Raw genomic sequence first — 15,967 nt, 5'->3', positions numbered from 1 at the left:
AAGTTCAGAGAATTTCCTCAGTCCTCTTCACCTAATGATATATCATCTTCATCGGTCTGTATATGACCATTCTCTTTTAATTTTATATTTATATATTAATTTTGAAACTTTGTTTTTCCAGAAATTGAGTTAAGCCAGTATTTCCCAACTCAATAATGTTGCTGCACATGTGGAAAATCGTATTTGCATTTCACAGTGGGGTATATGAAGTCCCAGGGTTTCTGGCTACCCCCCACACACAGGCCAACCTCAGAACTAAGAGCATTGTCTCAGGGGAGGCAGAGCCCATTTATGTTACTTGCCATGTTCAACATTTGAGAAGCTTGAGCTAGGCTTTCAGATGTATTTGTGTATAGATCATATCCATCAACAATGTTGGCAATGAGTCATGAAGGTAGACTTGTTAGTATAGCTCCATCGTTATTATGAAAAGGCGAAACAGTAATTTCATTTTTTTTTAATAGAGGCATGTTTTATTTATTTGTTTGTTTTTTTGTTTATACATGCACTGGGTACAGTCAGAAGCGCGTGAGGGTGAGAGAATTCACCAGAGCCAGAGCGGGGAGCAGAGCAGGCAGAAGGACCGAAGGACACTGCTGAGGGGAGCAGCGGGCGGCAGGAGAGGTCTGCGCGCCATGCGGGACCCTCCTCCGGTGGCCGGGGAGCAGCCAGGGATTGAACCGGCGCCGCAGAGGCCGCGCAGGCAGTTTTGCAACCCAGCGCTCAACCGCTGCGCCACCGGGGAGGCCCAAGTAATTTCATCTTAATTAACCCAGGCTTCGGTCAGCTGCTGCCATGTACCTGGAGGGCAGGAAAAGGGCAGAATGAAATGATCTCTGAGAAACAGGACAGATACAATCAGATTGGGTCACTAGACTCATGTTCCTAGAGTGACAGGTGGAAAGAAATAACTTAGCATTAATGACCACTAACTGCTCACTAATTGAGACCTGTACAAAAAGGGAAAACTAGTCTGACAACTTGGGCAACAAACTGATCCTGAAGAGAACAGAAAAATCACAAGCTGTTTGATTTCTCAGTGGCATCCCCCATAGCAATTTCAAACTGTCATGTCAGGAATCCTTTGCATTCTTAAAAATTATCAAAGACTGGTAGTTCTTTCTGCCTGCTTTTGTCTGTGCAAGTGTCTCTCACTCTTCTCTGGTCTGTTATCTGACTGATATATTTTTCAGTTTCTGCATTCGGCATGTTGTGATGCGTTAAGTAACCTGTGGGAAATTTCACTATACATACAAGCATGAGAGCAGAAAAATAATTATTATGAAATTATAGAATTATTATGAAAGTGACTTTGCAGAACTCCTGAACAGCTCTCTCAGATCCCAGCATTCTCTAGAGCATGCTTTGAAAAAGTGCCAGTCTAGTAGAAAGAATGAATCCCAGGCTTTTTGCCTCTGACCAATCTACATACCTATTTTATAAGTTATACTAAATGCCATGTGAAGGATGTAGAATTTGAATATATTATATAAAGCCATAAACTTTTTCAAAGTTCTGATTTAAAATAATTTCATTTTCTTCATTAGAGTAATTCATTAAATGAATATATCTACATATTTAACATTTTTATCACAGAAAAAATTTTTTGAAGATTTATTTATTTATGCATAAAAGAACTGGAATGTAGGCCAGAGGTGCAAGGGGTGAGAGGACTCACCAGAGACAGACTGGGGAGCAGAACAGGCAGATCTATTGACATGCCCTGCTGAGGGGAGCAGTGGGCGAGACATGAGAGGTCTGCTGTGCCATGTGGGTAGCTCCCTGGCCAGGGATCGAACTTATGCTGCAGTGGCTGCCGATAGCTTGATAGTGCTGAGACTTTAGCTCCTGTGCCACCAGGGAGGCCCAGAAAAAAATTATTTTCTATTAAGCCCTTATTTTTTGGTTTTGTTCTTCATGCGATAGCACAGAATTGGTGTTCAATAAATATCTGTCAAATTTCTTAGGCTCCTTATAGCTGAAACTACTGGCTACCAATCGTTCTATGTCTTTCATTGAACTCTTAAACTGATGACGGAAAAATAGTGAACTAACAACAACTCTAGGGTAATATATCTGCTCCAAAGTCCAGATAATAAAAAATAACTCCTTTTAGCTTTGCCCAGATAAGCAGGGTACAGTCCTGTCCTTGTATGAAAGAATTTTTTGTTGTTCTTCTCACCTTCTACTGAAGAAACCGTCAGGAGTGCCTAGACCAAACTTTGTTTCTAGTAAAAATAATAATAGCTGTCCTTTAATGACTATTTCCTAAGTGTCAGGTACTAGATTAAGCGTGAATTGTTATTTCATCTTTCAATAAAGCTGTGCAGTAGATACTATTATCCCCCATCTATAGATGAGTACATTTACAGTCTCTTTGCTAGAAAATGTCTGCCTAGCAATGGGGCCTTTAATCTCCTGATGCTCTGGATTAAGGAAGAGACCTGGATCCAGTGGGTAAGAATAGGAATTGGAAAGGCCACTTTTGTTTTTGGATCAGCCTCTTTACAGTTAATGTAGATGGGAGGAGACATGATTCAGTGCTTTTTATCTCTGATATGGTATCTCGGCGACAAAGAATGACTGTCTTGATCATTCTTCTGAATGCCGCTCAATTCTGGATCCAACATGAGCTCTAGTAGAGCATGGGTTGGATTTGCTAGACCTGTCACTTGTCAGTCAGTGAGCAACTGGTGAGCACAGAAGATGTCTCTTGGGCACAAGAAGTTTAAACATGAGTGGGGCCAGAGAGAAGTATAAAATATTTGTAAGCAGAAGACTATACCCACAAATATAAAGTATCTGTTAGCACTGACTTTTGAATGAAACTCTTGTATCATTCGTGTAAAAGAGGAATAAATGGGTTACAGAGGTGGCTGACTTTGTGCTCTGAATAAATGTTTTCCCATGACTCAGAAATGCTGATGATAAGGATAAAGATTTTTTTTTGTACAGGAAGGTAATAAAATTTCTTTTCTCAGTTCCTCCCTTAGAGATAATCAATTCTGGATTCAAATGCAGATCAAGAAAATAGGTCAAGAGCATTCTCTTAGGCCCTGCAAACATAATTTCATTGTGTGATTCCCTAAGATACTAAGAAGGCTAAAACTGGTTTTGACTGATCCTGGAAGTGACTATATAGAATTTTTCCTAAATCTGATGTTCACAAAAATCTTGAGAAAAGAGAGATTTTTTTGAATAACCAAGGAACAATCAGTGACAAAGCCATGGAATCTTACATATTGGGGGGGGGGGAGGAGGGCCTTAGAAATAATCTTTATAACCTCTTTAGTTGATGCCCAGATGCCCAAGGGTTGACCAGGTTTATACGACTTAAAAGTAGATCTGGCACTAGAATTGAGTACTAATGGCTATATTCCTTCTTACTCTTCCTAGTTTCCTGGTATCTTTCCTCAAGACTTCAAGTTCTGTATATTTCCATAGTCTTTTGATTAGGCAGGAAGGTGACCCTGATTCAGGATATTTGTATTTAGAAAGCTCTTTATCTCAGTTCTACTTTTCCCTCCGATTAAGATCTTCTGATATTTTAATGGGTATATGAATAACCTGGGTGTCTTGTTAATGCAGATTCTGACTTTGTAAGTTCTGGGGTAGAACTCGATATATACATTTCTTAAAAGCTTCCAGAAAAATCCAGTAATGTTGTTGGTCTTGTGGACCATACCATATAGCAAGGACTTTGATATTCATCTCATAGATGAAAAAACTGAGGCTTGTGAGATTAAATAAATTGTGTACATTCATCCAGACAGAAAATGGCAGACTTATGATTTGATCTAGGCCTTTCTGACTCCAAAGCTCAAAATGCGATAAGAAAGCCTAAGAGAAAGAGTTTATGTTTCAGTTTTTCTTTTCTTTAAGATTAATTTATGCATACAAGAGCTGGGGGATAGGCCAGAGGTGCGGTGGGGGTGGGGAGGAGAAATGAAAGGATTCACCAGAGACACAGTGGGGAGCAGAACAGGCAGATCCACTGAAATACACTGCTGAAGGGAGCAGCGGGCGAGACAGGAGAGGTCTGCTGTGCCATGTGGTTTCTCCCTGGCTGGGGATTGAACTCTTGCTGCAGTGATTGCTGATAGCTTCATAGTGCTGAGACTTAATCCCTGCACCACCAAGGAGGCCCTGTTTTCAGTTTTGTTTTTTTTTAAAGATTTACTTTTTTTTTTTTTTTAATTTATATAATAGCTGGGGTACAGGCCAGAGGCACAGGAGGGTGAGAGGATTCACCAGAGACAGAGTGGGGAGCAGAACAGGCAGACAGACCTAAAGCACTGCTGAGGGGAGCAGTCAGCACGACAGCAGAGGTCTGCTGTGCCATGTGGGACTCTCCCTGGCCGGCCAGGAATTGAACCCACGCTGCAGAGGCTGCAGACAGCTTCACAGTGCTGTGCTCAACCCACTGCGCCATGGGGGAGGCTCCTGTTTCAGTTTTTCTTAAACAGGTTACTTCTCAAGTAAGTCCATGGTACAATACAGAACTAAGTCAAAAAGTCTGGCATCCAGCCCAGCCAAATGTTTCCCTTTTTCCTCCCATCAGTCCCTTAAGCAGGATCTTTCCTTCATGCTTTGCAAAATATATACAGAATTGGTTTTGGGGGGGGCCTCCCCTGGTGGTGCAGTGGTTGAGCGGGCCTCTGTTGCCTGGGTTCGATTCCCGGCCCTCGGCGGGGGGTCCCACATGGTGCGCAGACCTCTCCTGCTGCGCACGCTGCTCCCCTCAGCAGTGTATTTCATCACTCTGCCTGTTCTGTTCCCCGCTCTGGCTCTGGTGAGTTCTCTCACCTTCCCGCGCTTCTGACTGTGCCCAGTGCTTGCATAAATAAATAAATAAAAATTAAAAAAAACAAACTATAGAACTTTAAAAAAAAAATAAAAGAATTGGCTTTTGGGTTTTCTCCATTACAGGTTTATTGCCAAACCCTGTGCACTCCATGTTGGCATCCAGGACGTTCGTCTACATCAGGCTCAACCCAATGCCATCCTTGAAAAGGTGTTCCTATCTATCACCAAGGTAAGTGCTGAGAAAGAAACAGAGAAGGTTCATGTCACCTTCACTAAAGGTTCTAGATGGGGTGGGATAGAGAGCAAGTATCTCCAAGGGTCAAATAGGATGGGATGATGATCTTTCGCTTGCGGGTCATCCTATAAGGAGATCTTTTTTCCCTCAGGGAAATAACCTTTGGGCCAATCTCTTAAAGTCAGGTTTACAGCCGCCTCCCCTAGACAGACATCATATTAAGACCTAGGAAGATAAACATCACTTGAGCCACTGTGGTTATCACCCCTTTGTTCATCAGCTAGTCAAAAGGATTTAAGGAGAAAGGGATGTTCTGACTCAGGCCATACATCTACAGGATCCTGATGAGAAAAGGCTAGCGGGCCTGTCAAAGCAACTGGACTGGGATGTCCGAAAAATCCAACACTGGTTTCGCCATCGGAGGAATCAGGACAAGCCCCCAACGCTCACTAAATTCTGTGAAAGCATGTAGGTGTGCAGAGGGTGGTGGGAAGTGAGGAGAATGCGGGGGGGATATGATTGGACTGAGGTTTTCCTTTTGGAAATACTTTCTTTTATTAAGATAATAGTGTAGGGCCTCCCTGGTGGTGCTAGGGGTTAAGCATAGCACTGTGAAGCTGTCCACAGCCTCTGCAGCACAAATTCGATCCCCAGCTGGCCAGGGAGCAACCCACATGGTGCAGCAGACCTCTCCTGACTTGCCCGCTGCTCCCCTCAGCAGTCTATTTCAGTCAGTCTGCCTGTTCTGCTCCCCACTTCGTTTCTGATGAATCTTCTCACCCTCCCAACCCACACTCTGGCCTGTACCCCAGTTCTTGTATGCATAAATAAATAAATCTTTAAAAAAAAAGTGTATTATTAGAAGGCTAATTCTAATTATTATAGGTAGGGAAGAAGAGAACTAAAAGACTTGTCACCCTTAGTTTCTTAGACATGTTTACCACTAAGATAGCTGTAGTTCCATTTTGTTTCTCATCCCCAAAGTATATGGGAATGAATTCCTATAATAGCACTTATGTGCGTAAAGAGGCACACTCTTGTACGTTTTCATAGATAGGACTATCTGACTCTAACTTGACTTTTTGGTGGGAAGCATTCCTTTTCTGAAATGCTTCATATACTTCATTTCACTGGGTTTTTACTAATTATCTTCTAGAAACAGAGCACTGTTACGTCATGCAAAAAAAAAAAAAAATCAGGCACTATCATCAGGGGTCCTGATGGAGAAGACAAGTTTATTAAAGCCACTATACACTTGTAGGAATCTTTTTTTTTTTTTTTTAAGATTTATTTATTTATACAAGCACTGGGTACAGTCAGAAACACGGGAGGGTGAGAGAATTCACCAGAGCCAGAGGGGAGAGCAGAGCAGGCAGACTGACAAAGTACACTGATGAGGGGAGCAGCGGGCAGCAGGAGAGGTCTGCGCGCCATGTGGGACCCTCACCCAGTGGCTGGGGATCGAACCGGTGCTACAGAGGCTGCAGGCAGCTTCACAACCCAGCGCTCAACCACTGCACCACCAGGGAGGCCCTGTAGGAATCTGTTTTAAAGAGAAATTGGAAGGTGTCTCTATCTTTGGCTTTTTAGGCAACAGTATTTATCCCTATTCTGAGAACTTACCTATCACTCACTAGTGACTTTTGAATGGATGTGTATCTAACTTTTATTCTTTGCTGATCCAGGTGGAGGTTCACTTTTTATTTATGTATATTCTGCTATGGAATTCGATTTCTCTGGACGGTGAGTCTGAACATTCTCTGTTGGGTTTTAATTGTGCCTGCCTCTCTAAATGCCTTTGAAGCTTTTTTTTAAGCCCCTCTGTGTTGCCCATAGCTCAAGTTTATATGCTCAATAATTGTCTTCAGACTGGGATCTGACTTCAGTAACCTCATCACTATACTGTTTCTCCCCCCTGAATAAGGCTAATAATAATAGTATGACATCACCTTAGCATGTGATGGGTTACAAAGCACTTGACAAAAATCCCGTCCTTTCATGGACAAGCCAGTTACAGAAATGGAATCAGAATCAATAATCCTTAAGAGTGGATAAAACAAGTATTCCCACTTTTCAGTTAATTGTCAGAACAAAGAAGTATCTTAGGTTTTTTTGATTCCTGATTCCATGTTGTTGTCTTCACTTTACTACACTAGTTTCCTCTAAATCATATAGCTGGGCAAAAAGTGGCAGAACTGAAGGGAGCTAACAAATACACAATCGTTGTTGGAGGTTGTAATACTCTTCTCTAACTAGGCTAAATCACTAGACATAATAATAGCTGAGGAAGTCGGTTTGAACAATACAAATCAACCAACTTGACCTAAGTGACATATAGAACACTATACCAGATGTACTTGGGCCATCAACTAAGACTGTGTGCGAGACCATAAAATAAGTCTCAGTAAATTTTGAAATATTGAAATCTTACAAAATACATTCTCTGACAATAATGGACTAAGAAGATATCTGGGAAATGTTTGGAAGTTAAACAATTCTGAATAACCCACTCACCAAAGAAGAAACAAACCACTGGGAAAGTTACAAAATACTTTGAATTGATGATGTTGAAAATATAAAAGTTGTGGAATGCAGCTAAAACATACTTAAAGAGAAATGTAATAACTTTAATAAATGTTTATTATAGAAAGTTTTAAATTCAATAATCTTGCTTCTACTTTAAGATGCGAAACAAGAAGAGCAAAGTAAACCCAAAGGAGGTTAAGGGAAAGAAATTATTTTTTTAAATGCGTGTGTTAATGAAATAGGCATTCGACACATAATGGAGAAAATGAGCAAAGCCAAACGCTGGTTCTTTGAAAGGTTTGATAACATGGAGAGACCAGGAAGAAGGAGAACAGATGATCACTATCAAGGAGAAATGGGGGTTCTCGTTACACACACTGTAGACCCTGAAGGGATAATAAGGTATACGATGAATGATTAAACGGTAATAAATTCAACAGCTTAGATGAAATACTTTCCTTAAAAGATACTCCATTCGAGATTTTTGAATCTTTGCATCTTTTGGACCTTGGCCATGGAGATCTCACAGTTACCAGGTAGAATCATGGTCTTTGCCTCCCAGACCCCGGGTCGTGATGCTCCCTAAAGCCACCCCAGAGCGCTCCCTGTTCCTGTGTACCGGAGGACATGGTTTTTCTGTTTGTAATAACACTCCATTGTTCTAGAAGAAAAATTAGACATTTATTGACCCTGCAAGGACCCCTAAATTCAAGGGAGATTATTTTTCCTTATCTCTTTCCCCTCACCTAGAGAGGGGTCATTATATGAGTAAGCCAGGAGAGAATGTTCAAGAATGACCTGGATTATCTTGTTTTCTCTTAGTCACCTTGGTTCTGGGACACGCGACAGTGCTGGCACAGTTACCCCTATCAGGTAGGAACTGAGCCCTTTCAAGACAAGGGTCTTGTGTGGGGAACATGGTATGGGAGAGTGCAGTGCCAGTCCCAGGGCAGAATCACGTTTCCTTGGTTGTGTTGAGGGGTTAATATGTTCAGAGTTTCTATTTTTTTTTTTTTTTTAAAGATGTATTTTTATTGGGCCTCCCCGGTGGCGCAGCAGTTGAGCGCTGGGTTGCGAAGCTGCCCGCAGCCTGTGCAGCGCCAGTTCAATCCCCGGCCACTGAGTGAGGATCCCACATGGCACGCAGACCTCTCCTGCCGCCCGCTGCTCCCCTCAGTGGTGTACTTCGTCAATCTGCTTGCTCTGCTCTCCCCTCTGACTCGGTGAACTCTCACCCTCCCATGCTTCTGACTGTACCCAGTGCTCGTATAAATAAATCTTTAAAAAAAAAAAAAAAGATGTATTTTTATTTATTTATGCATACAAGAACTGGGGTGTAGGCCAGAGGTATGGGGTCAGGGAGAGGATTCACCAGAGACAATGGGTAGCAGAACAGGCAGATTACTGAAATATACTGCTGAGGGGAGGCAGGAGAGGTCTGCTGTGCCATGTGAGTTAGCTCCCAGTGGGGGGGGGGGGGGAGTTGAACTTGTGCCACAGTGGCTTGTGGTAGCTTGATAGCCCTGAGACTTTACTGTGCCACCAGGGAGGCCCCCACAGTTTCTCTTTCTAAGACCACCTACTGCAGTGAAATCACTGAGGCTTTTGTTCTGTATTCACTCTAACTGGGATGGAAAGAAAAACGGCTTCCTGGTATTTAGTGACATGCTTTCTGGTTCACCTGTCACTTTTGTATAGAAGGCAACTTGGATTACCCTTAAGAATATCCTGGTTCGGGCCTCCCTGGTGGCGCAGGAGTTAAAGTCAGTGTTATCAAACTATCGGCAGCAGCCACTACAGCATGAATTCGATCCCTGGCCAGGGAGCTGACCCACATGGCACAGCAGGACTTCTCCTGTCTGGCTTGCTGCTCACCTCTGCAGTGTATTTCCGCCGATCTGCCTGTTCTGTTCCCCACTCTTGTCTCTGGTGAATCCTCTCATCCCCCGCATCTCTGGCCTGTACCCCAGTTCTTGTATGCATAAATAAATAAGTAAATCTTTTTAAAAAAGTGTTTAAAAAGGGCCTTCCCGGTGGCGCAGCGGTTGAGCACTGGGTTGCGAATCTGCCTGCGGCCTCTGCGGTGCCTGTTCAATCCCCGGCTGCTCCCCGGCCACAGGAGGAGGGTCCCACATGGTGCGCAGACCTCTCCTGCCGCCCGCTGCTCCCCTCAGCAGTGTGCTTCGGTCCTTCTGCCTGCTCTGCTCCCCGCTCTGGCTCTGGTGAATTCTCTCACCCTCCCGCGCTTCTGACTGTATCCAGTGCATGTATAAACCAAACAAACAAATAATAAATAAATAAATAAGACATGCCTCTAGAAAATTTAAAAAAAAAAAAAAAGTGTTTAAAAAAAACAAAAAAAAAATCTTGGTCCTAATCTATACTAGATAGGGGGCTGCTAACAGGGTGGAAAAAGGGAAGGCCTGAGTGTGTTTAATCTGAAAAGTATTAAGTGCCTATAATTCTAGATACACTGACTTGATTGTACTATGTGTTTCCTATCTGATATCTAAAAGATGAGAGCTAAAGATTTGTATGTTGAAGGACAGAGGGTAGTGGTTTAAGTCACCACACTGACCCAAAGTGTGTTTGCTACTGCATAACTTGGGAAATGTTGGGGAAGAAGGATATCTAATATTTGGGGCATTGGTTCTCCAATTCAGAGAAAACTACAGAGATGGAATGAATCTTTGATTACCTGCTATTCTGACTCTCTTGTTTCTTCCAGCCTCTCACAAGTGGGCTTTATTACTACTACATCATGGAATTGGCCTTCTATTGGTCTCTTATGTTTTCTCAGTTTACAGACATTAAAAGAAAGGTAAGGATATTGGTTCCCTTAACCCTTTATTTTGTCTCCTTTCTGGTATTTTCCATGACTGCTACTGTGTTGGATTCTTTGCCCTGATTGGGACCACAAAAGAGGGAGAAAATAAGTTTGAATGGACTATTAGTTCTTTGTAATAGTCTCAGAAATGAGACTTGTTTCGTCCTTCATAATGATGATGCATATTGAGGTATATTTAATATTAAAGGCATCCCAGGATGAGAACGGTTAACCAGCTAAGAACCATATCCCTTTCCTTATTTTTCTCCAAGGTTCTTACACATATACAGGTCCTCAGAACTTGAGGATAAAAGGGCTGTACAGGAGAAGGGCCAATTCCAGGAAACTTGGATCTGGCTTTTGTTTGACATTAGATCTTTGTTTCTCTGTTCTCCCTTCTTAGTGACTCAAAGAATGTCGACTGGAAGAGGATCTAGGTGGCTTAGTTTTACCCTCTTGCTGTTGTTTAGGAAAACAGATTTAGAGGAGATGACTTGCCCACATAGTGGTAAAGATGGAAATAACTTAAGTTTATCCTTGCTGGAGAAAACCCTGGTTAGCATTTATGGGAATGGATTGACTCTAATCTGAGAGATCAGTTGTGTTACCTAGAAACTTGGTACTCTATTCAAGATGCCTTTCATTCTCTTATGCTCAGGAGAGTTTCCCTTAATTAACATTTTATTTTAGTACGTGACACATAAAAGGTTTTTAACCTGTATGTAAATTTTAAAACATATCTAGAATGTATACTTGTGAACCCATCCCCAACTCGAGCTAGAACATGCCATACTATCTATGTGAAGAACATCCTTATCCTTCTGACCCCAGTTCACCTACCTTCTCCCACCCTCTCTCCTTCACTGGGATGATAAGTACTTAATAGATGTGTCTGATAACTTAGGTATTTAGATATTTCTACAGATTTAATCTTGGTATATGAACCCAGAGGAAATGAGAGCTTTAATCTGAGACCAGGAAGTATTTGCAATGAAATAAATTGATCAGCATTTCTCTGAAACCTTTTGAAAGAGTTTAACCCTCTACAAACCTCTCCTTTTTTGATCCCTTTGGTTGAAAATTTCTTTATCAAAGCAGAAAATTTTAGAATTGCAGGGATGTCTAAGGTTTGTATGTCAAACTGACAGCTGGGAAATTATTCCATTGTTAGCTCGTGGTTGGTGCTCTACATAGTCGGTAATTACCAAAGGAAAGTAATTCTCCCTGTACTTTGAGCAGTACCAGTGTCAGTTATTGGTCAGGTACTGACTTAGAGAGCTTGGAGTTTAATGGTAGGCAGCTCCTTAAGGTAGAGTCTGAACAGAATGGAGTCTCTAGGGCTGGGGCTGTTGGAGGTGTGACATCCTCAGGGAGCAGTGCAGGCCACGCCTCTTCTGTTTCCATTCCATCCTAGGACTTCCTGATCATGTTTGTGCATCACTTGGCCACCATCGGGCTCATTTCCTTCTCCTATATCAACAACATGGTTCGGGTGGGCACTCTGGTCATGTGTCTACATGACGTCTCAGACTTCTTGCTGGAGGTAAGACCCTCGCCCCTCCTCTGCGTCATTCCTGTCTTTCTTCCTGTGTGAGAACTGATTTTCTCCCAAACTCAATTCTTACCCTCTTTCCTGCAGGCAGCTAAGCTGGCCAATTATGCCAAGTATCAGCGTCTCTGTGACACCCTTTTTGTGGTTTTCAGCGCTGTTTTTGTGGTCACTCGTCTGGGAATCTATCCATTCTGGTAAGTGTAGGACTATGGAGCTGTAATAAATACATATGTGGCTAATGATGCCTTTTGCCAACTTGGGGAACAGACTGTCATGAACCCTCTATATGTGCTCTTTCTTTCATCTAACTTAACCCATTGGGAACTCTCACAGGAGCCTCGGTTGCCTTGCACAGTGTGTCTGGTGAGGTATAATTCTCATTCAGAGCCTCCAGCTCACTTGGCTGTGACTTTCCTGACTTACCTCTGAGGAACACTTAAGCATTTTATGCTTAAGAAATTCCTTTGCCTTCTTTCCCATTGATTACCAAATTCTCCGACTGTACTTGTTTGTTTTCCTGCTCTACGCTCCTTCCCCTACCTTGACCAGCACATCCACATAACACTCTCACTTCGATACTCATTGCTTTACGGTACAAAGTCAGCGATGCTGTGGATTGGAGATTCTGTTAATCTGAGGGAATGAGTTACCTACTGTCCTGTTTGTGCTTGAGGATCTGAGTAATTCCTAGGGTTATGATCCCGTTGCTCTCCTGATTTTGTGAAACTCTACATATTTGAAGCAATTAATGAGTTGTACCATCAGTTCCTAAGATTTATAAATCTTCCCCTGTCTCCAAAGATAGAAAACTCCATAGGTCCCCTTTCTTTAATCTCTTCTCACTGTGGGTGTATATCCCAGAAACGTCAGCTGATAGAAGGCGTGGGGAGAAGACCCAACTCAGCTTCATCCTGTCTGCCAGGCTTGGACTCTTGTGTCTGACCAGTGGTTCCCTTTTCTAGGATTCTGAACACGACCCTCTTTGAGAGTTGGGAGATGATTGGACCTTATCCCTCTTGGTGGCTCTTCAATGGCCTTCTCCTGATCCTACAGGTTCTGCATGTCATCTGGTCCTATCTGATCGCCCGAATTGCTTTCAAAGCCTTGATCCGGGGAAAGGTGAGGATAAAATGTGGCTTCTTTCTTTGAGGCTGAGGGAGAAGATAGCTATTAATCTGTAGACCTTCTCAATCTAGCCTGGTGAACCCCATCTACACAAGCAGACCCAAAAAAAAACCAGGGACTCCAGATTTGTTTGCCTGTTTTGTAGTACAAGGGCCTAATCCTTTTAAGACATGACGTAGATGCAAGAGAAAGGTGTCTTCTTCCTGCTCCACAGAGATGACTTCTTAAATAATGAATTGGATTAAGTTTTGGAAATAGCCTCAGCCATTTCCTGTACCTTACCTGCCTGCTTCAGTGGATTTTGTATTTCTGCTTTCAGTTTTCAAAGAAAATCATGTCTAGAGCTCCATGATATAAAATTATAAAAGCAGAGATGTTAGATTTCCTAGGAACAGTGTGTTACCCCACAGGCCACCTCAAGATAACCGCACTTTAACAGGAACTAAGTACCGGCCTTACCCCACTGTTGTATGAGGCAAGGGTCCTAAGTGAAGTGGGTATTTAGGGTTTTAAATGTCCATCTTATGCAACAGGTGCCCCAAAGCACAAAGCTGTTATTTGATGATAAGACTTAGCCAAATTTTGCAAGTTCTGAAGTATTCAGGCTGTGATTAGCTCAAGGGGTAGAAATTTCAATCTTCATTAATACAGAATCCCAAGGGAGGGGCTCTGGTAGAGGAAACACTGATTCTGGGACAAAGGGATGGGATGTCACCCAGGCATAGGATTCTTTTGTCACTGTTCCTCACAGCTGTAGTTGGTTTCAGAACTGACTCAGTGTGCCTGTGCATTTTGCTGTAGCTACTGGACCTCTATCTCCTCCCTGCTTTTCTTTCCTGACCAGGTGGCCTATCCAGGAAGGATTAGACCCAGACTCTGTACTCTCCACTCTTTTCTCACCTCCTACCTTTTTTCTATGCCTGGCCGGAGCTGGACAGTTTCATCTCTTGCATGTAAGTGTATCTGTGCTTCTGGTATTTGGTGAAGCATGTCTGTCTGTGTTTCTCTCCCCTCCTGCTTTCCTGTCTGTTCCCCTGTATTGTCTCAGAGCATGCCCACTTTTCTGACCCTCTAGGGTCATTGTCTGCTGGAGCTAAAGTTGCTAGATTCTCTTTCCTAAAAAGCAGAAGTTGAGTCTGCTCTCTTTTTCCCTTTCTATTTTTTGTTTGTTTATTTTTAAAGATTATTTATCCATACAAGAACTGGGGTGTAGGCCAGAGGTGCTGGGGGTGAAAGTATTCACCAGAGACAGAGTGGGGAGCAGAACAGACGTATCTACTGAAATACACTGCTGAGGGGAGCAGTGGGTGAGACAGGGGAAGTCTGCTGCGCCATGTGGGTCAGCTCCCAGGCCAGGGATAGAACTCGTGCTGCAGTGATTGCCGATAGCTTCGTAGTGCTGAGACTTAACCCCTTGTGCCACCAGGGAGGTCCCTCCTTTCTATTTTTTCTTTCCTTTTTTTTGTCATTCCCCATTTTTTAATTCCCCTTTACCTCCTATTTAGACATATTCTGCCCTCTGCTGGAAAGTTCTTAATAACCAGGTAATCAATGTGTTGTCTGGGTTCACTGGGCAACAGCTATACTAAACTGCAGGATCTTAGAGCTACACTAAAGTAAGCCCGCCTCCTTGACAGCAGAGGTTGTAGCTTTCTTCCCTCTCACCCACCCCGGCCTTTACTTGACTCACATTTATTATTCTCCAGTTCTGGAGGCCAGAAGTGTGACATAGGTCTCACTGGGCTTCTCGCCTTTACTTTTATGGCCAGTGGTAGAGAAATTTAAATAGTTTAAGGATAATTTAGATTGGAAAACTCTGCTCTAAACCAAACTCTTCATTTGAAAATACAGAACTAAGGTTAACAGTAAAGACTCAGATAGTAGCATGATTGGAACTGGAAACCTCTTCTCACTGACTGCCAATCCACTTTCATTTTCACCCTACTGGTGAGTCTTAGAGATGGTGAAGTTGCCCAAAAGAAGTGATCTTGCTGCTGATGAAAGGGATAAGCATGGAGAAACAGCACGATTGGAGATTGCTAGTTGAACCCAGGCAGAGTAGAACTACTGACAAAACCCAGTTATGAATCAGCGCAGAGGATGGTAAAGCAAACTCAGGGTGACTAACCTGAATAACTGCAGGTGACACAACCACCATTGGACAGCAGCAGTGGTCACAGCCGTAGAGATTGTTTATGTTGGTCTTTCCTATTTTTTGAGATGGAAAAGGACAGCTGCTTGAGTTTCCTTCGAATTATGCTAGGACTCAGTGGATGATCTTGGCTCTTTCCGGCTGGTCCTGAAAAAATAAACTCCTTCACCCCAGCAGGAAACAGAATCAGATAAGATGGAGAAACCCAGAAAGCAGGCAGTCTGTTCATAATGGTAGCTATGGTGCAGATACTACTTTGAGTCAGTTGCCACCAGAAAGAGGGCCAGTGTGGGAACAGTGCCCAAACATGGGCTTAGTGACCTTCGTCTGGCTTGTGGTTCCAGAAGAGTTCGCTCCTCATTTTTCTTGCCTTTGACCTCATCCCACCCAGGTATCTAAAGATGATCGCAGTGATGTTGAGAGCAGCTCGGAGGAAGAAGATGTGACCACCAACACAAAAAGCCCCTGTGGGCGCAGCTCCACTAACGGTGCCAAGCTGGTGAATGGTCACGTGGGAGGCAGCTATTGGGCTGAAGAGTAAAGTGGTGGATGTGGGGACTTCAGCTCACATGGACTCGTAGGGCCACAGGCCACCTATTCCTCTTGGGCCTCCCCTCATCTACACTCCTTTGACTAAGGGGTCTGCAAGGCATTAAGGAGAATCGAAGAAACAAATGATTTCACTTTTTAAAAAAAAAAAAAAAACTCTGCCATTTTGTATTTAATAGCCTCCAGGTTCTCTCA

General features: G+C 43.0%; 1 protein-coding gene across 1 annotated transcript in view; it reads left to right on the top strand.

The window, feature by feature from the left end:
- CERS5 (ceramide synthase 5) overlaps positions 1-15,764 on the top strand; it is a gene marked incomplete at both ends in the record, with an annotated part of 28,991 nt that extends 13,227 nt beyond the window's left edge. The window contains 9 exons of the mRNA XM_084256285.1: positions 4,930-5,035; positions 5,379-5,509; positions 6,727-6,784; positions 8,390-8,440; positions 10,296-10,388; positions 11,809-11,937; positions 12,034-12,140; positions 12,909-13,065; positions 15,615-15,764. Of these exons, the coding sequence (XP_084112411.1) occupies positions 4,930-5,035; positions 5,379-5,509; positions 6,727-6,784; positions 8,390-8,440; positions 10,296-10,388; positions 11,809-11,937; positions 12,034-12,140; positions 12,909-13,065; positions 15,615-15,764 (982 nt within the window). The remainder of the gene's footprint in view (positions 1-4,929; positions 5,036-5,378; positions 5,510-6,726; positions 6,785-8,389; positions 8,441-10,295; positions 10,389-11,808; positions 11,938-12,033; positions 12,141-12,908; positions 13,066-15,614) is intronic.
- Between the last annotated feature and the right edge of the window lie 203 nt (positions 15,765-15,967).

Source organism: Talpa europaea (genome assembly GCF_964194135.1).
Source record: "Talpa europaea genome assembly, chromosome: 15".
NCBI classification, from domain to species: Eukaryota; Metazoa; Chordata; class Mammalia; order Eulipotyphla; family Talpidae; genus Talpa; species Talpa europaea.
Note: the sequence above shows the minus strand (reverse complement) of the source record. Positions and strands in the feature narration are given on the sequence as shown.